The following is a 21,994-nucleotide window of genomic DNA, read 5'->3' as shown; positions in this document are numbered from 1 at the left end:
CATCAGGAACGGCAAATCAAGAGTGTGCACGTCTTTCCTAGACACTGATCCTGTGAGTGAGTGTCAGAACAGCCCTTACCTCCTCTGCTATCCGCCTGGCTCGTGGTGGGAGTGAACGCCGCCGGAGTTCTGCCCCCGGCTTCGGGTGTCGGGGGATTTGTTCCTCCCTTCACCGTCGCAGATGTCTTCTGACTGCCCGGCTCAGCCGGGAGTGTTGTTTGATGGCCGGGGGTCTTGGCGGTGGCCGGGTTGGGAATAGGCCCTGTGCTCCCGCCGCCGCTGGTGCTGACCAGCGGGGTGGTGTTCTTCACGGTGGTGGGCGCCTGGGTTACAGTGGTGCCGGGCACCACGGTGGAGGGGGCATCGGAAGAGGCAGGCAGTGTAATTTGGTCAGGTTTTGAAGTGGTCAGTTGGGGCTGGGCGGGGGTCAGTTTGGTTGTGGCAGCTGCGGCGGTCACTGGTTTAGTGACGGTGAACGTCTGTTGTGGGTCCGACGGGCCGGTGGGTTTCTGTGTCCCGGTGTTTGGGTCTGCGTTGGCAGGCGCTGCCGTCGCTGTAGCTGCTTCAGTAGGTTTGTTGGTCGTCAGGACGGCGCCGGCCGTCCCGGCCATGGTGCCGGCAGGAGGCTGCGTGGTGGCTTTCACCGTCGTGCCAGGAGGCTGCTGTGTCGTAGAATTGGTCTGGGTGTCATCTGAACAGATGCCGTCAAACAGGAAGCCTGAGAAGGAAAAGACACGAGATGCTGGAGTGACGCAGGATACTGCTGAAGAACAGCTGCAACTCCTGGACTGCAATCGGCAAACGATGCAAGACCGACTTTTAAAACCTTATCACTTTGTATGTTGTTGTTTTTTTTAAGTGTTTCGCTTGAAATTGTTTTTTGGTCGTTCTCTATCAAACTAACCTCCAAAATTAGGACTTGACATGACTTGAGAAAATCTAAATAAATGAGAGTACGGAGTCTGTCGTGGACTGTTTATTCATCACGGCTCTGTATTTTCAATCTGTCGCTTCAAAGTTTGACAAAGTGGAACCCAGAAGAGAGGCTTTCTTCACGAGTCGGGCTGACGTTAGCCTAGCATTAGCATTAGCTTGGTATAGATGGTTCTTATCCTTGTTGTGTTGAAAAGTTTTCCCTACATCAGCTCGTCTTGTATTTTATTGCTTGGATGAAGAAAGCCTTCAAACAAGATGTGGTTTTGTCTCTAACTTCCTTGAACGCCGCCACCGGGCTCCCTCGGTGGTACGAGTGGCTCCGCCCCCCTGGTGGACCGACTTCCTGCCGCTGGACAGCTGTGGGCCTCAGGCTCTCCGTCTTCTGCTGTCAGTCCATAAATAGTGCAGCTGGACAGGATGCTGCACACAATCAACTTGGAGGCACCACGCCCGCCACCGCAGCCTGTTTTTCACCGCTGCCGCGAACAATCGCCACCAGACCCCGCTGCCCACATCACACACACACACACACACTCACACACTCACAGTAGACTGCCTTTTCACTTCACATGTATTTTTTTTATAAGAATATTGTCTTGTTTGCTGTTGTTACTTTTGTTGTGAAGGATGAAACGCAGCAGTGTTTATTCCACGGTGTACAAAAGCATTGAACTGAAACTTCAGCATCAGTTAAACAGTCCCCTTTCTCGTCTTTTCAAAAGGTTCACTGGGTGGAATAAATGTTTAATTTATTTATGTATATTGATTATATATTAATAATAAAAAATATACAATTTATTTCTGTTTTATTTTTATTGATCTTTTTACTCAGTATTATCATTCACACTTGCATAATACATGAGTAGATTTTTAAAAACTTTCTATTTTTTTGTTTTAAAAGAATATTTTTATTTTAATTTATTTTTATTTTCTTGATTTTTAATCATGGATTATTATTAATTTTAGTCTTTTATTTTATTGTAATTATTTGAAGTGTATTTTGAATTGAATGAAGTTTTTGTGATTTTGTTACAATATTTGTTCTTTTTTCAAACTTAATATTCTTTTTCCTTCTATTTTTTGGGGGATGTTATCATTTAGCAACAGAAGTAGCAGTAGCAGCAACAGTATTTTTTTCCTCTTTCATTCCTATTTTTTCTAATTTTAATTTTTATTATGCTTGTCATTTTAACACATTAATATTGAAACATATTTGTAATTCATATCACTTTTTAAATAATTTTATTAAAGTATTATGTTATCATCATTAGTAGTATTTCATATTAATTGCAAATATTGCACAGAAACCTGGTTTAAAAACAGATCATTTCTTCCGCTTCATTCCTCAGTTTGATTGGTGAAACTCCTCAAAAGGCTGCTGACGTCCGTACTGGACACTTAGAGATGGATGAGTTTTTCAGAGGAGTCCAGCAGGAGCAGATAAGCCGGCCGTCCCGTCTCTGAGCAGCACCGAGTTTCACTGATCGACCTTTAGATCCTCAAACAAGGCAACGCTGGAATATGTCTGTTTGAAACCAGGAGGACATCCACAAACCAGACAAAAACATCCAAATGTTTGATGTCAAACTTCACACACAGGTTGGAAAATCCATTCAGATGCACTTTATGTGTCACATAAACATGTAGAAATATTAAAAAGCATTATTCTGACCAAATTTCACTCTTTCCTGTTACAAAATCTCAGATTTTACACAAATTCTGTTAAAGTTCTTCCAAACTTTCAGTGGATGATCAATTTTTAGGTGTTTGAATTCTTCAATTGCATCATGCTTCATAAAGTAAAGGACATATTTAGAATTGATATTCACTCATGTTTTCAGTCCTTGTCTGTTTCCAGTCATCACTTTGGAAGTGAATCAATACTTTTTACTTGTTTCAGTGTGTAGTTTAACGGTAGGGATTCCTTTAGCATTAGCTGGTGGCTACGTGTTTAGCTGGGGAAAGACAGAACGACTGTTTAGCTGACACTACAGACTAATGTTAGCTTGGCTTCTTTGCAGACTGATGCTCAGCTGCATCTTCGCTGTCGCTGAAAGAAAACATTTATCCAACTATCTAAGACTCAAAATGAAACTAAAGACAAAATGCTGAGAGTGAAGAAGTGAAAGACGGACTGCTGGGGTCAAAGGAAACAATGCAGCCTGAAGACAAACAGCCGACACCGAAAACACTTGAGATAAAATGTTGATACTAAAGACTGCAGCTGCAGCTATTGGTTGTTTTTCAAGTGGATTATTCTACCGAATGTTTCAGCCATTAATAGAGTAATCACAATTCTCAATGGTTGTTTTTTTAAGTTGGAATTGCAAGCAAGTCCTCCACCTCTCTTCCATCAAATAAACCGACTCTGGCCCCTCCAGACCAGATCAGTCGAGCATCAACGTTCTCCAGTCTGATCAGTTTGAACTCGGGTGATCTGAGGAATGTTCACCGTCAATATATTCTCCTCTTCCAGCGGTCTGAGTTGAAGCTCTGGTAAAGTCCAGTCTGGTAAAGTCTCTCGCTCGCTGCTCTCATGATATTTTAATGTCTGAGTTTCATTTGGCCTAAAAACAGAAAAATGTGCTCTGATTAGAGAAATATTAGTTTTACGCTCCACCTTTTCCTTTTTCATCATGATTTCTTCTGAAAAACTCAGTGACACCCGGTCCGATCTGTCTTCCTCTCGTCCTTCGTCGGTCCTGATCAGTTATTGGACACGGAGGACGTTTAATTGACGACTGATTGATTGATCCTGTGCTTCCTGCTGTGATCGATGGATGAGTCGTCCAGTTGTTTTTCTATCTAACGGAGCTGTAAATGACTTTAGAGGAGAGGAATTCCCGTCTCCTCTGCCTGGTACGTGACCCCCGCTGACCCCCGCTGATCCCCCCCCCGCCTGTTTTCACTCCACCTACACATTCCTGCAGAAACACTGACAGCTCCTCTGAAACACTTCACAGTTTTCTTGGAGGTTCTGAACAGCAGCTCTTTGACATGTTTCAAGCACCAGTGAGGAAGAACTAACCATTAGCATTAGCATTAGCATCACAGTCCTGGTATCAGTTAGCTTCAGTGCTAAATTCACACATCTGTTCTGAGTCTTTAAATAGAGTCCATATCGGTCCTCCTTCCTGTCCGACTGAGCAGCTCTCTGACCCCCGTCACCCCCGTCCCCTCCGTCCGTCCCCCGCCGCGGCCCGGGGACGGAGCGGGGACGCTGTGAGAACGCACCGCCCGTCCTTTCCCTGGCTCGTCCTCCCGCCTCTTGGCCGGCTGCAGCGGCGGAAGCTGCTCTGTTGACCTGGCACCGTGTTCGAGTCCGACGCCTCAACAACACGTAGCGAGAACCCCTCTGGTCAGCCGACCAGTCTGAATTAAGCAGAAACCAGGTTTCCTTCTGCTGCAGTGATTAGCATTAGCTATGTCCCAAATGCTAATTATGGGCATCAAAAACTTCAATAAATATAAAGCATGTCAGCAATTCATCATTTTTAAAATATACTGAAATAAACATGAAGGTTTCTGTAAGTTCCTTTTACTAAATGTGGCACTAATCAGCCTCCATACAGGAGTTCACATCATTTCCATTTCTATTTCTGCATTCTGTTATAAAAAGATTCATTAAATTTGACTTTTAAGAACCATTCGCGTTATTGAGGGAAAAACTGATGTGAAAACAACAAAAATGCACAAAATACTGAATGAAATTTAAAATGTTTGGCTGGAAGCAACATGTAGCGTCGTGACTCTGTCGTTTGACACCAGCCTCGTGGTCTGAAGTGAACCGTGTCCTTTGTCTTTTTCGAAACAGTTGTTTTTATGTTTGACCTTTTGTTGAGTGCGACATGTTTTTGTGAACTTTACCAAAGATTCAGTGATTAAAAATATCGACACTCGATCAATCTTTGCTTCACAAAGACTAAAGAACTGAATGCTTTATTAAAAAATAAACTTCTGGATGTTTTTTTAAAGCTATTTTACTACTTTAAAACTTTTTGTGTTTCATTTGCATCAGTAAGACATGCTGGAGTGAAATAAACTGTCAACTAAAATATTCATTCTACGAGAAAATCTGATCAATATCAGAGTATGAGCGGTTAATTAGCTGTAAACTACAAGTTAAGAGACACAACACACACACACACACACACGGGGCAGAATGGGTGTTTAAGTGTTAGTAAATGGAGTACAATTAACTTCAGGTCAAAGGTCGTGTGTGTGTGTTTATAGGAGAGAGTACATAAATAAATGTAGCTGTCGCTCCAAAGTACCAGCGAGACAAAGCTGCCCCGTTAGCTTGGTGACGGTAACCCCCACCCCGCCTCCACCTCCACCCCCGACACACACACACACACACACACACACACACACACACACACACACACACACACACACACACACACACACACACACTCCCCCCACTGCTCCCCTCCCATCTCATCCCCACTCCGTTCACTGAAGCATCTCAGCTCTGCAGGGCTGTTTTGGGGTGCAGGGTGGAGGAGTGTGTGTGTGTGTGGAGGGGGGGTTTGGGGGGGGTTGGGGGGGGGGGGGGGGGGGGGTTGGAAGAGGAGGGGGGTTTGGGGGGGGCAGCCTTTGCATTGTGAGCTTCAGTGAGGGGCAGAAACTCTCTGTAGGGATAAAAGAGCGGGGCAAGTGAAAGGGAGGAGAGAGAGGCTGTAAATCTAACGGCCACATGGAAATGACCGGCCACACGCACACACACACACACACACACACACACACACACACACACACACACACACTCACTTTATCCTGGAACAACACGCTCCCTGTCCTTGGAAACCAGTCTGGTATGTGTGTTTATACAAGCTGGTGGTAAAAGTTCAACGTTAGAGACCCGACACACACACACACACACACACACACACACACACACACACACTTTGCCACTAATGGAGGTGAATTAAATTCCCAGAGTAAGACGAGCTGAAGGTTTGACATGTGAATGAGGAGCGTCTGATGGAGCGGCGGCAGGTTTCTCACCTGGCCCCCCACGGCTTCCGTCTGCGGACTGAGACGTCCCTGATGGCGTTCTCTCACTGCGTCTCACACCAGATAAAATCAGTCTGATCACTTCAGGCCTCAGGACCGCCACTTCCTGCTTCACTTTCCTGCTCCTCTTCCTGCTCTACTTCCTGTTCCACTTCCTGCTGCAGTGTAACTCAGGTGAAGGAGTTCATTCAGGACTTGAGTCGTGAGACGGGACGCATTTAAACCCAAGAACCCTGACGTCCCGGAGCCCGTCTGCTCTGGAGGACCCTTCCTCTCCTGAGTGTGTGTGTGTGTGTGTGTGTGTGTGTGTGTGTGTGTGTGTGTGTGTGTGTGTGTGTGTGTGTGTGTGCACGGCCTCACACACACCTCGCTAATGGACTGCCAGTGTTTGTCCTGAGCGCGTCAGAGCGAGGGGAGTGCTGAGGGAGGAGGTCCAGGAGGAGGTGGAGGTGGCGGTACCAGCCTCCGGTCTGATTAATGGACACCTGCCGCCGGGCGGAGGGAGTGCGAGGTCAACGCGGAGGTGACGGCGCAGATCCTCCCTCTCCGCTCCGCTCCTCCATCTTCAGGTCCTCAGCCGAGGCCAAGTTTAAAGTTTTCAGAACATTCCAGCATGGTCTGCTCCTCCGTCTCATGTTTTCCTGTGAGAAACTCCACTTCCGGCCAATCAGAGTGCGGCTGAGCTCTCAGACTTGAACATCTTCTCCGTGAACCCGGACCTGGAGCCGCCGCCGCCGCCGCCGCCACGCCCTGCTTGGGAACCGGGATGTTGATAGAGTCTCTCTATTGTTTGTCGGTTCTCCTCCATGTGCTGCAGACGGCAGAGCAACGTGCCAGGCCGGTGTCCGGACAGACCAGGACCCCGAAACCGCCCCCCACCGCCCGCCACCCCTCCCCCACCCCCTCCCCCACCCCCACTACCCCCCCACCGCCCACTATCGTGTAGGAAACGGAAAAGTCATGAACCGACAAACCCACAAGAAAGGACAGTCCACACACGGGTCAGGAAGTCCTGGACGGCGCTGATAAGTGATGATACGACTCCTTCCTACAGTTCAGGCTCATGAATCATGTCAGCGCCACCGCCGCCCGCTAGCATTGGCATCAACGTAGCTGCAGTGAAAATCTGGACACGGCTGAACACAGCCTGGAGAGTCAGGACGAGTATCTCCCAGCAGCCTCTCTGTTTCCTCTGTCAACACCTGTTGCACCCAGCAATCCAGGAGCTTCCCGAGAACATCAGTAACGCTAATCATGAAGCTACAGGTAGCTGCTGCTACCTGCATCCTGCTAGCTCCTTCAAGGCTCAGTGGATTTAATGCTGTTTGCTTCATTTATACAAGTGTGAATGCTGCCAACCACAGAAAAGGTTGACTAGTAAACTATAAAGGTCCTTATTCTCACCTTTATGCTAAGCTAGGCTAACAGCTGCCAGCTTCATGTCTACCAAAGATATGCAAGTCGGGTATCAAACTTCTTGTCTAACTCTCAGGAAGAAAATAAAAGTATTGTCTTTCAGATACATCTAAAGATTTAATGGGTTTTACTTGAAGTAGCTTCTGTGTTGGTTTGTAAAAACAGTCACTGAAAGTGTGACCGTAGAGAAACGCCAGGCCTTCGCCACTCCACGTTCGACAAACACACCCAGATGCTCGTTCACACACGGCAGCGACGCTTCAGCCTTTATTTTAGAAGGACAAAAAAAAGTGCTGACTGGCTTTAGATGCAGTTTTTTTTGGTGGGGGGGGAATGTGTGACACTTTTTTTTTCACACGGTCGAGAAAATAGAATCCTCCCGTCTGAAGCGGCGTGCGGCCACGGCGAGAGAGCGGCAGGTGCATAATTAAAGAAAAACACTTTGAGAGAGGGAGGGAGGTCAGGGGGCGCTTCATTATGCAGCTCCTTCTGTGTGTGTGTGTGTGTGTGTGTGTGTGTGTGTGTGTGGTAGAGGGGCAGATGTTTCAGTCTGAATAAAATGGTTTTTCTGCAGATTTCTCACAGCAGCAGAAGAAAAAAAAAGTTGAATCTCGTGAGAAAACAGCGATTCTGCTCCAGAAAAACCCGCCAAGAGGCTGAAATCCAGACTGAACCGTCGCTGCTGTTGACCAGATTTGTTGCTCCGTCATGTTTTTGCTGCTCGGATACATTTAAACTCCTTTTTCTCTGCAGTCAATCTTTATAATCCACGGGCTGTATGATGAATAACTAATGCCACAAAGTGGAGGAAACTAACAGGACACGCCCACTCCACAGTTTCTGAATGCTAAATGAAGCATTGACGGTCCAATCGGGACTAAAACACTAGATAACTCCTCATATTTACTGAATTCAAGCAGGAAACAAATCAGGATGTATTTTAATCCAACTGTTTGAATACAGATTTTGACATGTTTTCATGAAACAGATAATGAAGAAGTTACAAAATGTAGGTTTAAATGTTTTTATCTTCTTTAATCTCACATTCTTTACCTGTGTTTTGCTCTGCCAGCACATAAAAACCAGCTTAGCTGAATTGTTCAGTTTCAGTTTCATTTGATCTGAAGCGGATTTAATTTGAAATGAACCTGAGGCACCAAAGAACGCCTGGAAAGAGGCAAACATCTGCTCTAAAAGAATCCAAATCTGTTCATTCTCTATATTAAAATAATAATTAAGTTAAACTGACACTTTTCACATGAATAAACTCTAATATTACTCCTGTCGAAGCCCTTCTTATGCCATGTATAGGCTATCTGTGAGAAATATCCTCATATTGTTTTTTCCAACCTTATTTTATCATTACACACATTGGTTTATCCTCCAGTTTCTCAGGAAAAAAGCAGAAGAAAGAAAATAAACTAGTGATTTACTTTAATCTGAGTAAACAGAGTCTATGAAATTGAAGACAGAGTGAGAGGCGACAGTTTGGATTCATTTAAAGTGCAGAAAGCAAGTCAGAGCTGAAGTATCTCTATTTGAGAAGCGTGTGTGTAGCAATGCTGCTGCAGGAAACTGATGCTACGCACACACACACACACACACACACACACACACACACACACACACACACACACACACACACACAGAGGCAGGTGCAGACAGGTGTGTGTGGTGCAGTGTACTCACTGAGAGAGAGCAGGAGCCACGTGATCCTCAGAGTCGCCCTCATCCTGTCGGTGCTTCATGCAGATCGCCGCCCCCCCCCTGCTGCTCTCGGACCCCCGGCCTCCGCGGCCCCCCCGCTGCTCTCGGACCCCCGGCCTCCGCGGCCCCCCCGCTGCTCTCGGACTCCCGGCCCCGGCGCCTCCTGCGGCAGGAGGTGCGGCAGCAGATGCTGCAGGTGATGGTGAGGCCAGTGGAGGATCTCTCCCTCTTGGAGCTGGTTTTCTTCTTCCCTCTCCTCTGGAACTGAAAGCCAGGAATGCTTTTGTGTGTTTGAGTGTGTGAGTGTGTGTGTGTGTGTGTGTGGAGGATTTTGGGGGTGTTTCTCCGTCTCCTTGGCTGCGGCCGGGCTCCTCGGTGTGAATCTGAGCTGTGTGCTCAGCGGCCGCCCGGCCCTGCCTCCCTTATCAGCGGCGAGCAGGGGCCGAGCCAGGCCGGCCCAATCCCGGCCGCTCTGTCAACCCCCCCCTCCAAACCCCCCCCCCCCCCCCCCCCCCCCCCCCCCCCCCCCCACAATGAGCCGCTTCCTAAAACCCAGTCTGACTCAAGGACACCTCAGGCCCGGAGGGGTCCGAGCCGAGCGCCGAAAGTCATCCACATCAGTTCAAACCTGTTGGCTTGGATATTAAACTAAAACAGGCCAAAATAAATAATCAAAAAAAACTTTTAGGGTAACAATATATCTTAATTTCTTTTAAAACATGAGTAAAGTCTGAAATAATCTACAGTTTCCAAAAACACTGTAAAAACTTAAGATTTTAGCTTTAAGCTAATGGCTTCATTGGTTACCTCATTAGAAAGAAGATAACCAACTAACCTCTTTATTCCAACACTAATAAAACTACTCAATCGAATTTTCTTTCTTTTTAAAGATTAAAAAAGTAACCTAAAATAGTCAATTATGTCACAAATCAAAGTTATTACACATTATTTATCATGCTGCGGCTAAATGTTCCCCGTTAGCGAGCTAGCCAACTAGCCTGAGGCTCCATTATCAAGCTGACAAAACTGTTATAAAAGTCTATTCTCACATGTTTTCTGTCCACATATTCAAAAATAATCCAAAGTGTGAAAAAACACACACTAAGACACGTATTCATTGTTTCAGGGAACTTTATTGCTGTTAGCATGCTAATGTATTAGCTTGAAGCTAAAATGTTAGCATAGAATAAAAAAAAAAACTTTCAAAAGGCTCAAATATTAAAAATGACTAAAATACTTAATAAAACTTGAAACATTTGTTGATGATTAGACATCTCTAATGTCATGAGCTTCAGTGTTTATGAGAAAAATAAAAGTGTGAGATAAAAAGTGAGAGGTGTGAGAGTCCATGTTTTTATTTTAAATATTAAAAAAAGTACTCAACATTGCAACAAAACAAAAGTTACATACAACATAGATAATTTCCTTTTTTTTAGCTACCTAAATAACTCTTTTGAGACTGAGCTATAAAGAATGTAAATTTTTTAGACTTTCCATTCAGACATTCAGAAATAGCCGGAAAAATAATCAACAAAAGTGAAACAAACCAAAAATTAAAACAATTTTCTGATCTGTGTGAGACCTGTTCCATTTTCAACACGCTAAGCAGCCTGAGGATTGACTAGAAGAGTGTAAGTGATATTTTATGTTCAAATTGTAAAACAAAACCTAAAACACCCCCAAACTTTAAACAAACAAGAGATAACATACCTATTGAGGATGGTACTTTCATTAGCAAGCTAACCAACTAGTCTGTAGCTTAAAAAAAACTTTATTAACAAAATAACATACACATAGGCAACAATGTGAAGAACAAGGAAATCACAAGTTTAAGTACAACGTTTTTAAAATAACTATCTGATTTTAGAGCATCTTCCTCCTCTGACCCCTGACCCAGTGTATCGGAGCTCGGATCTTGTCCTGGTGGCTCCTCGGAGACTCTGTCCCCCTTTCAGGACTCAGACAGAAACAAACATGGAGGTGGTTCTGTTTCCTGTTCCAGCCGCGAGCGTCATGAATATTCATGGTTCCTCCGGCGTTCTCCTGCCAGGGACACTTTCATTTACTCCTCAGACGGACTCTCTGCTCCAGCCGGCATTGTGTTGGACTTTTGGATTAAAGTCGAGGCCGTTTGGCCGGACCCTGCCCGCCCCCCTCCTCTTCCCGCGGGAGCCGCTTGGCGGCTTGTTACCACGGTGACGGATGTTCACAAACTTCCCAAGAATTGCTTTGAGGACACTGGTAGTCCGGCTCCATGTGACCCAGATCACAAACACAACGCGGAGAGCCAGCGCTGGTCCCCGCATGTGTGGGAAGTCCGAGGTCCGAGGGGGGGCCGGGCTGATACCATCAGGGGTGTGGCGGCGGCGGCGGCAGGAGGGGGCGTCATGGGTGTTTCCTGCCTCTGGAACAGTCAGGAGTCATTAATAAAAAAGGGTTTGGACTTCGGAAGAGATCTGGCAGATCTGGCAGATCTGGAAGATGTGGGGCTGTGTGTACATGGGGGCCAGGGTGTGCTGTGATGTGGGGTTGTACACAGTGGAGCAGTGGTTTGCCTCGCAAAGGGGAGTGTTGAGGTGTCGATCAGCTGAAGCTTCGGCAGCAGTTTGTGTCAGAAACCGCTACCATCAGCGTGGAAGCATCCGTCCCATCCACCGACCGCAGGAAGCCTTCGGACACATCCTGCCCCATCCTCCATCTGCCCCAGAGGGGGCAACGTGACGGAGGGGGGAGTCCAGGATGGACCCAGCTGATCGGGTCATGGCGGGGTAAACGTGGACGCTCCCTGTCCATCCCTCCATCCCTCCATCCCTGCTCTTTCCTCACAGAAAGGCTCTGGAATCGAACCGGGCGACAGAGCTAATGGCTGCGTGGCAGACTGACCCTTCAAACAGGAAGTCAGATGGTTTCCTGGATCATCGCTTTGAAGATATTTCAGTGGACTTCAAACGCAGACCGTCTGACCCGTTCAGACGTGTTGACCGTTTGGTCTTTTCAGCAGTTTCTGCTCGTTTCAGCGGCGTTTGATTTCCGGTCTTCCCTGGACGACTCGGCGTCCCGTCGGAGCTGCCGATGTCCGTCCTGGATACGCATGAATTCCTCCACGCTGAGCTCAGCCGCCCGCTTTTGTCTGGGCGGGTTCGGCGTTGAACCCCCCACCCTGCTACAATGACGTGGGCATGCCAGGAATGTCAGCGAGCATCGCGCCCCCCCCCCCCCCCCCCCCCCCCCCCCCCCCCCACCTCCATCCTTAATTTCTCAATTTCTCTCAAGAAGCCTCCTCAGCACCTTCTGGGTCTCCTTCAGAAACTCCTCACACACACACACACACACACACACACACACACACACACACACACACACACACACACACACTCCTCCACATCTGACACAGCCCCCCTCTCGGTTCATCCTCCCACCTCCAGCGTTCTCCTGAGGCCTGGTACCAGCCAGATAACGGCCCGTCCTCCCCATACTTCTGGCTTTACTGCACTTTTTCTGGCAGATTTATTGCGGCTCGGTTCCCATCCGACGTTCAAACGTCCTCTGAATCAGCGCCAGTTCCACCAGGTTAGCCATCGCTGGGGTTTTCTTGATAATGAAATAGCATAATGCTCAGTGAGAAGGGAGGGTGAGGTGGAGGAGGAGGTGGAGAAACCAGCAGGAAGCCGGTCTGCAGGAACAGGAAGCGTTCAGGTCAGGATCCAAACTTCACCCCGAGAGTCTTTCTATCAAACTCATCAAGGGTTCCGGACGACTCCAGGTCTGATTCCACCATAAATCATGTTTCTGTTTAGAGCCTTAAAGGGTTGAACTCTCCTCGGACCGAGTCAGTCCTCCGTTCGGTCTTCTTCGGGGCCGTCCGGTCGCGGTCCGGCCCGTCGCGGCCCCGTGAGCCCGGGTCAGGCCGCCGCCGACCCCGGGGGCGTCGGCTGAAGTGTGAACCGCAGATCTTCCTCGGTGACGGCGTTCCGGCGTGTTGCGCAGGAGGAGGCCTGACATGAGAGGAATGACGGGCCGCAGAGCTCCCACACCTGCTTATCAGAGGCCTGGTACCGCCTGGAGCTGTGTGAGTGTGTGTGTGTGTGTGTGTGTGTGTGTGTGTGTGTGTGTGTGTGTCCAGTAAAGACCCATTACAAAGACTTATCTCCATCAGGGCGAAAACACAACCTGAGGAGGGTCGGTGGATTTCACTTGGGTGTCAGGAGGCTCCTTCCCTCACTTCACGCCATGCGGCCATCTTCCCCGGCCGCTGATAGATAGGAAGACAGGTCAGAGGTCAACGGGAGGCAGGATGGAGGACGGAGTGTGTGTGTTGGAGCAACACTGTCCAGACGCGAGGCCTGAGAGGAAGCCGTGTGGCCGAGGAGCCTCGGAGGATGGGTGACGGACAGATACCTCTATCTCCCCGAGTGGCGGCGCTTATCTGGAGCCGCCGCTGACAGACTCCACCGGCCGTCCAGCCGATCCGCCGGAATGTTCCCGTTCAGTCTGGTAAACATCAGCGGCGAAGCGGCGCTCGGCTTAAAGACCCGCTGAACGCTGTCAGGAGGAGTTCAGAGGAGGCAGGATCTCCATCCATCCATCCATCATCGACGGCAGTCCTGCACACTGACACCTCATTCCTTCAACCCTCAGCTCTGAACGCTCCGCTTTCTCAAATTTCACCCAATTATTCTCCATTAAACACACCAACATGCTGAGTTTCCACTTTCACTGCCTTCATTCATAACTTTGATTTTGCTTCTGAACTGTTGGAAAGAGAAGAGAACAGATGAGAGAAGACTAGAGGGTAAACATGTCGTCGTAAAGTCCAAAAATAAAAGTCGTGGGGTTCCAGGGGAGGAAATGTTTCAGCACAATAAGAGCAGGTTAGGAGACAGAAACGTCACGATGTCTTTCTAACAAGACGTCTCTCAGCAGCTGATGCTGAAGTCCAGGGCGGGTTCAGGCCGAAGGAGTCGCAGAAGTTGAACTTGGGCGCTTTGCTGTTATTTATAGTGAACAAAGGGAAGGGTGGAGGTCGAGGAGGACCAGATAAATAGGTATGACTGCAGAAAAGGAGGAAAAGGAAAGGGAGGGGGAGGAGGAGCCGTGTGTCGGGATGCTCTGACACAAGATGGCGGTTGAAGTGTGTTTGTGTGTCCGTCAGGAGACGTGAGAGTCGGCGGGCCGGGAGGGAGCGGCTCAGGAAACCGGCCCGCGGGAGCTTCCCGGGGAAAAGACGGAGGGCGATCCCCGCGCTTCTATAGGCGGAAATGAGTCGGGTGGGCGTGGGCCTGACGGGGAACGCTTCCAGCCCGGGGGCCGGGGGGCCGGGGGGGCCGGGGGGGCCGGGGGGGACGGGGGGACGGGGGGCCCCGAGGCGGGGCTTCCCACAGGAAATGTGACATTCAGCATGTACAGTACACATACATGGAGGCGTTTATCTGATGGAGGTCGACTCAGAACCTGAATGTGACAGATGGAGCCAACTTCCTGTGAGCCGGAGACCAGATTTACTACATGACCAACAGGACCACCGCTATTTTTAACACCGCAGACTGATCCCAGACTCATTTATCTCTCATGAGGCAATCAGCTCTGTGAAAGAGTTCAGATACAGACGTCGTTATTTCGTCACCTCATCCACTAAATTTCATATCATTCAGATGTCTCACTCTTTCGCAGGTTGTTGGCTGTTGAACCTTGACTCTCGGCCCAGGAAGCCTCTTTTCTAATTAAAATCCATGTGAATATGAGACCGTGCTGCCAGGGGACGAGCTGTAATACCACCCCGTACCAGCAGGTGGTGCAGCGAGCCACTGAAACATCCAGTTTGGTCTGATTTCACACAGAAGAAGAAGATGTGCTGAAACATTAGAAACTGGAGCATAAAGACCAGAATATCTCAGACAGGGCTGAAAAATATCACTAATTCAAAACGACAGGATTTAAGATTTCAGTGAGAAGGAGGAATAAACACAATTCATCCACAAAAACTGTGACATTAGAAGAAATCATACTTGACGTGGGGTCATGAAGGCCTCCTGATCTTCAGAAGTATAAATTTTATCGTCTTAAAAATGTAGGAGTCAGCATTTAATTCTTTTTTAATGCACCTATAACATTTTAGCATTTATATTAAAAGTATGATTTATTGTAGTTTTTATAAGTGTCTCCCCTCCTGGACACTGATCCGTCCCTCCTGGACTCTGTGGTCTCAGGTTGGACCTCGTCTCCAGCAGTCCCGGGAGCTGCCGGCTGATTTCAGGCCTTCAGCTCCAGCTGGTCTCCGGTCACGGCGTCCCGTCCGACCGTCCTCTGCTGCTCTCAGGGTGTTTTCAGGATGTCGACACACTGACCAGCGATGGCTGAAGGACAGGGACCAGATCCAGGACATCATTCTGTCGTCCTCAACTGTTACAGATCAAGTGAGGATGGATTTAATTTCCAAGTGAACTAAAGCGATTCATTCTCGGTCGTTCTCCCCAAAACATATCAGCATCATTTCATGGCGTCACTCACCACCTCATCAATAGTTTTATTTTACAGTATATTGAACTCTGATGGATGGAAGTTACTTTGTGAAGAAAAATTATAATTTCCTTGGAAGTATGAGAGCAATGTGTGAATCAAAACTTGAAGTTTTTTCTTACTGAATAATTATTTTTTTCTCCTTCAGGTTAGCTAAACAACCACAAACAGAAAAAAACTCTCACAGGAACCAGTGAATGGCGGACTGCGCTCAGACTGAAAGGATGAGGGATATTTCACTGGTCTTCTGTCTTAGAGACAAAACATCTCAACATTCTCATTTTCAGGATACTGATCATTTGTTTGGGAAAGAAATGTAGTTTCTCCTCCTGAGTGAACTGTTCTGAAGAGATGTGATCTCTGACGGGTGAACCGTGGTTCTGCTGAACCGTCCAGGTTGTTTTTGACAGGAGAACCCGGAGAACTGAGAAGGTCTGGTCTGTTTGGAGAAATGAGCCGAACCAATGGATCAAAACTGCTTTAAATCCATCTGAAGGCTGTTTCTGCTCTCAGAGCCAAACAGTAAACTGGAAGAAAGGATCTTTTATCAAAGTTACAAGTTATCATGTTCAATAACTTTGCTTTTATTTTCTAGAATCTCACTAGATTTAGTTAAAATCCCTACAAATACAAGTGATTGTCAGATTGAATGATGTGGTAACTGTCCAGGAGTTACGCTTAGAATGGATCAACACACATATGCAATATGAAAGATTGTTTTCTACAAAAAACTGAACTTTGAATCCACTGGGTCGAAGTGGAAAAAAAGGTAGAAAAAGAAACCCTGAAAAAGCCTCAGCTCAGTGGACTAAACACGTGAAAGAAGCAGAAAGTTTTCTATCCAGACGGCTTTTAACCTCTGCATCAACACTGCTCCGTCCGCCGGATCAGTTCAGCTGTGTAGTTTATTATTTCAGTGTTTGAAGCTGTTTTTGTTCCAGTGGAGATTAAACTGATTTCTCTGAACTAAAATAACACTTTTTGATTGAAAGCAGCACTTTGAGGGCTGCGACCTGAAACCGTTTGAAGAGCTAGAACAGTTTAATCATGAATTAAAAGTGAGAATCATCGTGTAATACAGCCGTCCCCCACCGGGCGTCGCTGTTTCACCACCTGATCCCGGCTCCTCGGTTCCTCCGGGGTTCCTGCTCCGCGTGGAGCGGCTCGCTAACAGAGACAGACGGCGGCGTGCGGACGTCACTGGCGGGTTTTTATTCCCAGGATTTCCGGATCTTTACGTCACAATGTAAACTGGCGTCGGCGTACAAAAAGAGCTGATGTGGTGACAGAAACACCGCCGTGTCCAGACGGTCCAGAAACCAAGCACCCCCCCACGAAAACAAACCATGACACATCAACACACACACACACACACACACTCACACACACAGGAAGTCCACCACTAAGTAAATCATGGAGGAAGACGAGCCTTGCTTTGGCGGCGGCTGCGGAGCGTCTCTCCTCACATCTAGAACTAAACTCTCTACTGGACAGGTAGTGATCTCTGTAGCCCCTCCCCCCTCCATGTCCGTCTCCGGGCCCTCTGCCTCGCGCCGGCGGGGTCAGAGGTCGTGCAGCCGTCGCCGGGCTCCCCGGGCTCGGCGGGGCGTCGGTGCGGGGCCTCGTCACGAGAACTGGATCTGCTGCACGGTGGGAATCTGGAACCCAGAACCCGGAGAGGCGGGATGAGAGGCCGGCCGAGGACCAGACAGGCCGGGGGGGGCTAGCCGGATAGCGCTACCTGTTGGTACGAGGTGGTGTAGACCATGACGTTCTGCTGCTGCCCGTCCGCCGTGATGATCCCCGCCGGCAGCGGGTTCGCTGCACACACACACACACAGAGGGGTTGATGTGTGTGAAGTGTGTGAGGAGAGAGAGAGAGGCGTCCAGAGAGAGAGAGAGAGAGACTCACTGAAGCTGTCGTCTGTGAGGTCCTCGCCCAGGCTTTCTCCCACCGCCACCCCGGGGATCCCCTTCTCGCCCTTCATGGCCTGGAGGGACGCAAAACACACAGCTGGAGGCGTTTCTCCACAAAACACTCATCCGAACACCTGCGATACCCCCACCGACCACCGGGGGGCCCGCCCCCGAAACGCCCTCACCTCCCGGAACTTCTGCAGGTAGAGCTTGAGCGGGTCGACGTACATGTCGAAGCCCAGCGTGGACATGGCGAACAGGATGTCCTCGCCGTTGATGGTCTTCCTCTTCTCCTGGTGGCAGCGCTCGCTCGCCTCCGACGTGATGAAGCTGATGAACTCGCTCACACACTCCTGCACACACTCCTTGGCGTCCTTCGCGATCTGCGGCGGAGACGGAGGGACGTCGAGACCGAGCGTCGGCAGAGGGGCATACTTTAAATATAAACACACACACACACACACACACACACCTTCCCGGTCTGAGGAACGGCGTTCTTCATGATCCGAGCCACGTTGGCGATGGGGAGGTAAATGTCCTGCTCTCTGTAGTTCTCCTTCACGCCGCCGTCTTCATGGTCGTTCAGGTTCTCCTCTCCGTCATCTGCGCGCACACACACACGCACACACACACATATGGTCATCTCCTCCCCTCCTGGGTCTACACCATCCTCTTCCTCCTCCTCCTCCTCCTCACCGTCCTGAGACTGCAGCACGTAGTGGCTGGAGGCCATGTACTCTCCAGTGATGCCCAGCTGGGAGGCGTCGGTGGTGGAGCTGTCCCCGTCCATCTACAACACACACACACACACACACACACACACACACACACACACACACACACACACACACACACACACACACACACACTCCATGAAGCAGTGTGACCTAAACTGAACTGAGAACATGTTCGTCTTTCCCTCAACAGAACATGTTGCTTTGTCCTTTTCATTGCTTCTAAATTATTCAAAGCTTCAGTAATATTCAAAAGAGGAGCAGGTTAGGTCATCCAGCCGGTTCCAGGATGAATCATCACAATGAAAGTTGAGTTTTATACGCTGAAATAAAGAGTTGTCCCACTTCTTCAGGGAGTTCTGTGGAGAAACGCTTCAGTTAAACTCCTGAATGGAGGCTTTCAGAAGGGAAAAGGCTTCAGACAGATGTTTGGCTCATGAGCAGCTGGGACTGCAGCACTTCCACCTTTTCATTCTGTAGATTTTACCGTTTTTTAAATGCTGAACATGTGAATTAATGTCGGTTTAATCCTTGCAACAGTGGATCACACACACTTCAAAGTGTGTTGAAGGGTTCACACAGATGTTTTTACATTAATGGCTGTGATTAAATGCACTGGTTTTTATGTTTCTGCACATCCCATCAGAATGTGAGCTGTGAGGGATTAATCCAAACCGTGTGAAGGGGGATGCTCCTGTTAACCCTTCACCGCCCTGTTTATTCCGCTCAACCTCCTTTTCTCTGCTTTTGTTTGAGATTATTGCAGATTACTGCAGCCGCCTAGCTTACCCCGCCATGCTAACGCGATTAATTATTCTGCCTCCTGCTCTGAATCATCCATTTATAAGGAGTTAAAACCAGCCGCGCGTTCATTTGGGAGTCTTTCTATTCCACCTGCAGCAGTATTTTGTGGAGGTTTAATGCAGCGGAGCTCGGGTTGTGTTAGCCGCATGCTAACTCATGCTAACAGCGGGTTCGCGCCGCTCGGCTCGGTGTTAATGAATTTACGGGTTTAACGGAGGAGAAGCGGAGCAGCTCGGTTTACCTCCGGCAGGTAACCCGCTCACACACCCCCCGTCCTGCGGAGCCGCTCTCCGGGCTCTTCCCGGGCAGCTCGCCCCGGCCCCGGCCTGCTCTTTGTCGCCCGCCGCGGCCGAAATGTTCCCGAGTCATTATTTTGGGTTTTGGGCTCCGGATACTTCCTGACGAGCAGCCCTCATTCACCCAGACAACAAATAAAAAAATCACAGCGAGACGGACATTTCCATTCGAGCTAACGAGGAATCGGTTAGCAATCATTGGCCGGAGCCAGGCACAAACCTGCAATGAAGCCCTGGTTGGTTCCCTGCCTCAGACGGCTGTTTGGTTGGACGGAAAATGGCTGCGAAAGGACCAGTCCCAGCGCGGAGCCGCGGCGGCCGTACCGCGGCCCGCCGCCAGGGGGAGCGCGGCCGCACCGCTGCGTTCAGGGACACCGAGCGAGCTCCGACAAAAAAGCAGCAAGTTGTACCTGAAGGCGTCATCCTGAAAACTGTCGCTCAGACTTTTGCTACACTTCACTCCCCATCAATCACTAATTTACATAATTTCATAAATTCACAGTACAGAATTGTAGATGTTGTTCTTCTAATTTCTTTATTGAGACGCGTTCCAAGTTGTGTTATTTCCCACATTCATGGTAGCAATTGAATGCATCTCCCTTACCAATGTGGGTGTTCCGTAGCCTTTTCACCCTCCCACCGCTGGTCTTTGTTGGAAACAGATCACGCTGTTCTACAATTAAGCGGTACTCCCGGGCAAACCTCAGAACAGCGCCGACGGCATGTCAAGACCCAGAGCGAGTTTTCATTGATTTGAAGAAAACATTTGATATCATGAACCATGAACCATGAACCATTAATCAATAAACCAGATCAGTATGGAATCAGAACAGTTATTAAACTGTTTGAAAAATTGGAGAACAGGAAACAGTATGTGAAGATGGAGACTTTCACTCTGAACATGTTGTGTGGTGTCACTCTGATTTTGTTGTTATTGTAATTAGATGTTCTGTCTTTCTGTCTTCTCTTTGACTGAAGCTTTTGAAAATAAAAATAAATGAAATAAAATGAAGTGTTGAAATATTCCTTCAGGTCTGTTTAAATGACTCATTTCAGAATGAAGCACTTTTGACAACAATTTAACATGAAAGAATGAAATAAGCTAAGCTAAATCAAATGAACATTTTTTTTTTAAAGAATGACCCTGATATACTGATCACTAATGAAATCACCTCTGATAGACAGTCTGCAGGATTCATTGAAATGAATGAATTTATTTCCATGTTTGGAATGAAAGCAGGATGTAAAGAGGAGGTGAAAGGTGAAGCTGAGGCGCTCATTAAATCATTAAATCTGTCTCTCTCTTCTGCATGTCACCCTCCTGCTGCCTGTCCTCCATTCCTGCTCCTCCTGAGTTCTCCTCTCTGGATACCAGATTGTGAGGAAAACGAGAAGCGAGGCGGGAAAAGGTCTGCAGACGCTGAGCGCTATGGAGACATTAGCGTGCAGCAAACTGCTGGAAAGCCCAAATTCATGTATCGCCGGGCCAGTTTACAGGTGGAGAGCTTTTGTTTTAGAGCAGAAACACAAGCATACAGCTCATCGTTGAAAAAATGTTGTGAACAAAACTCATTTTTATTTGTGTTTTAAGCTACAGGAGCGAGCTCTTGAGGCCCAAAAGCAGCTGATGGCCTCCCAGCTGGAGGAAAAAGATCGTCAGCTGAAACAAGCTCTGATGGAGAAAGAGCTGGTGGAGTCCAAGTGCAGCCAGCTGAAGGCCTTCAGCGATAAAAAGAGGGCCTACATCAACAAGCACTGGCAGGTTCGCTGGGACAGGAGGGAGAGGAGGCTGGCTGCGAGGGAAGAGAGCCTGAAGACGCAGCACCAGGGGGAGATCTGCCGGCTGACAGCGGCAGTCGCCTCTCTGCAGCAGGCTCTGCAGACCCAGCAGGACAAAGACCTCCAGCTGCAAGAAGCCCTCGCAGCTAAAGAGCTCCTGGACAGGAAACACCGGCAGCTGAAAACCCTGTGTGAAACCATGAGGTCGCAGTTCAATCGACTTACTGTAACCAGAAAAACGCAGAGGCAGCAGAGAAGGAGGCTGCTCTGAAGAAGGGGCACCAGCAGCAAGTGGCCCAGCTGGCTGCCCAGAGGGAGGCTCTGCTCAGGGAGCTGCAGTCGGCCCAGGAGACCAGCAGGCGGCAGCGATGGCTCCTCTGAAAGAGAAGGAGGCTCTGACTGCTGCTCCGAGAAGCCGGACAGGAAGAGGAGCCAGCAGCACTCCTCCCCGCCCCCCCAGCGCCAGACGCTCTGGTCTGAGAAGGGAGAAGAGTAAGAGGGACAGCGAGGACGGCAGGTACTGGTCTTCACCTTCTCCCTGTGGTGATTCTTCACTGACTGATATTTGGTGAAACTGTTTGTTGTCTTGTTGATGAAAGCGGTGCAGCGAGGAAGCCCTGCAGCTCAGAACCTCCGTCCAAGAAGAGGAGGCTGCTGTGAGAGGGAGCATCTCAGGTGAGAACACCCGTCTGCTTTACATCTGCTGCGGGAGGTCAGACGTTTCAGCAGCACCGTTTACAACACTGACATGATTCTGTTTTCCAGAAGAGGGCAGCTCTCCCAAAGTCAGGGAGGCGTCCATCGACTGAGGACCGCAGGGGGAAGGATGAAGAAGAGCCAGAGGAAGAGTCCTCCACTGCCAAAACATGA

The 21,994-nt window shown here is 48.7% G+C and overlaps 2 protein-coding genes across 3 annotated transcripts in view; both read right to left on the bottom strand.

The window, feature by feature from the left end:
- The window catches only part of podxl (podocalyxin-like), a 30,146-nt gene extending 20,686 nt beyond the window's left edge, over positions 1 to 9,460 (bottom strand). For both annotated transcript variants that reach the window (XM_030113308.1, XM_030113307.1), the window contains exons 1-2: positions 9,061 to 9,460; positions 80 to 718 (exon numbers count right to left, since the gene is read on the bottom strand). In XM_030113308.1, coding sequence (XP_029969168.1) covers positions 80 to 718; positions 9,061 to 9,103 — 682 coding nt within the window. In that variant the 5' untranslated portion in view covers positions 9,104 to 9,460. The remainder of the gene's footprint in view (positions 1 to 79; positions 719 to 9,060) is intronic.
- A 7,326-nt stretch (positions 9,461 to 16,786) lies between these two features.
- nfyba (nuclear transcription factor Y, beta a) lies at positions 16,787 to 19,662 on the bottom strand. Its single transcript, XM_030113471.1, has 7 exons — positions 19,566 to 19,662; positions 18,208 to 18,301; positions 17,984 to 18,114; positions 17,697 to 17,894; positions 17,507 to 17,585; positions 17,336 to 17,415; positions 16,787 to 17,252 (listed from the first exon to the last, which is right to left on the bottom strand). Exons 2-7 carry the CDS (start codon positions 18,299 to 18,301, stop codon positions 17,220 to 17,222), a joined length of 615 nt encoding a protein of 204 aa, XP_029969331.1. The 5' UTR covers positions 19,566 to 19,662; the 3' UTR covers positions 16,787 to 17,219.
- Positions 19,663 to 21,994: the final 2,332 nt, after the last annotated feature.

This window comes from Salarias fasciatus, chromosome 17, assembly GCF_902148845.1.
Source record: "Salarias fasciatus chromosome 17, fSalaFa1.1, whole genome shotgun sequence".
In the NCBI taxonomy this organism is placed as follows: domain Eukaryota; kingdom Metazoa; phylum Chordata; class Actinopteri; order Blenniiformes; family Blenniidae; genus Salarias; species Salarias fasciatus.
This window is presented reverse-complemented; position numbering and strand designations above follow the sequence as displayed.

Excerpts from the sequence above, each read along its gene's own strand:
- nfyba (XM_030113471.1), bottom strand. The coding sequence starts at position 18,301 with ATGGACGGGGACAGCTCCACCACCGACGCCTCCCAGCTGGGCATCACT. Across the intron at positions 17,895-17,983 it reads CCGTTCCTCAGACCGGGAAG|ATCGCGAAGGACGCCAAGGA; the intron begins GTGTGTGTGTGT and ends TCTCCGCCGCAG. Across the intron at positions 17,253-17,335 it reads ACACCACCTCGTACCAACAG|ATTCCCACCGTGCAGCAGAT; the intron begins GTAGCGCTATCC and ends TCTGGGTTCCAG.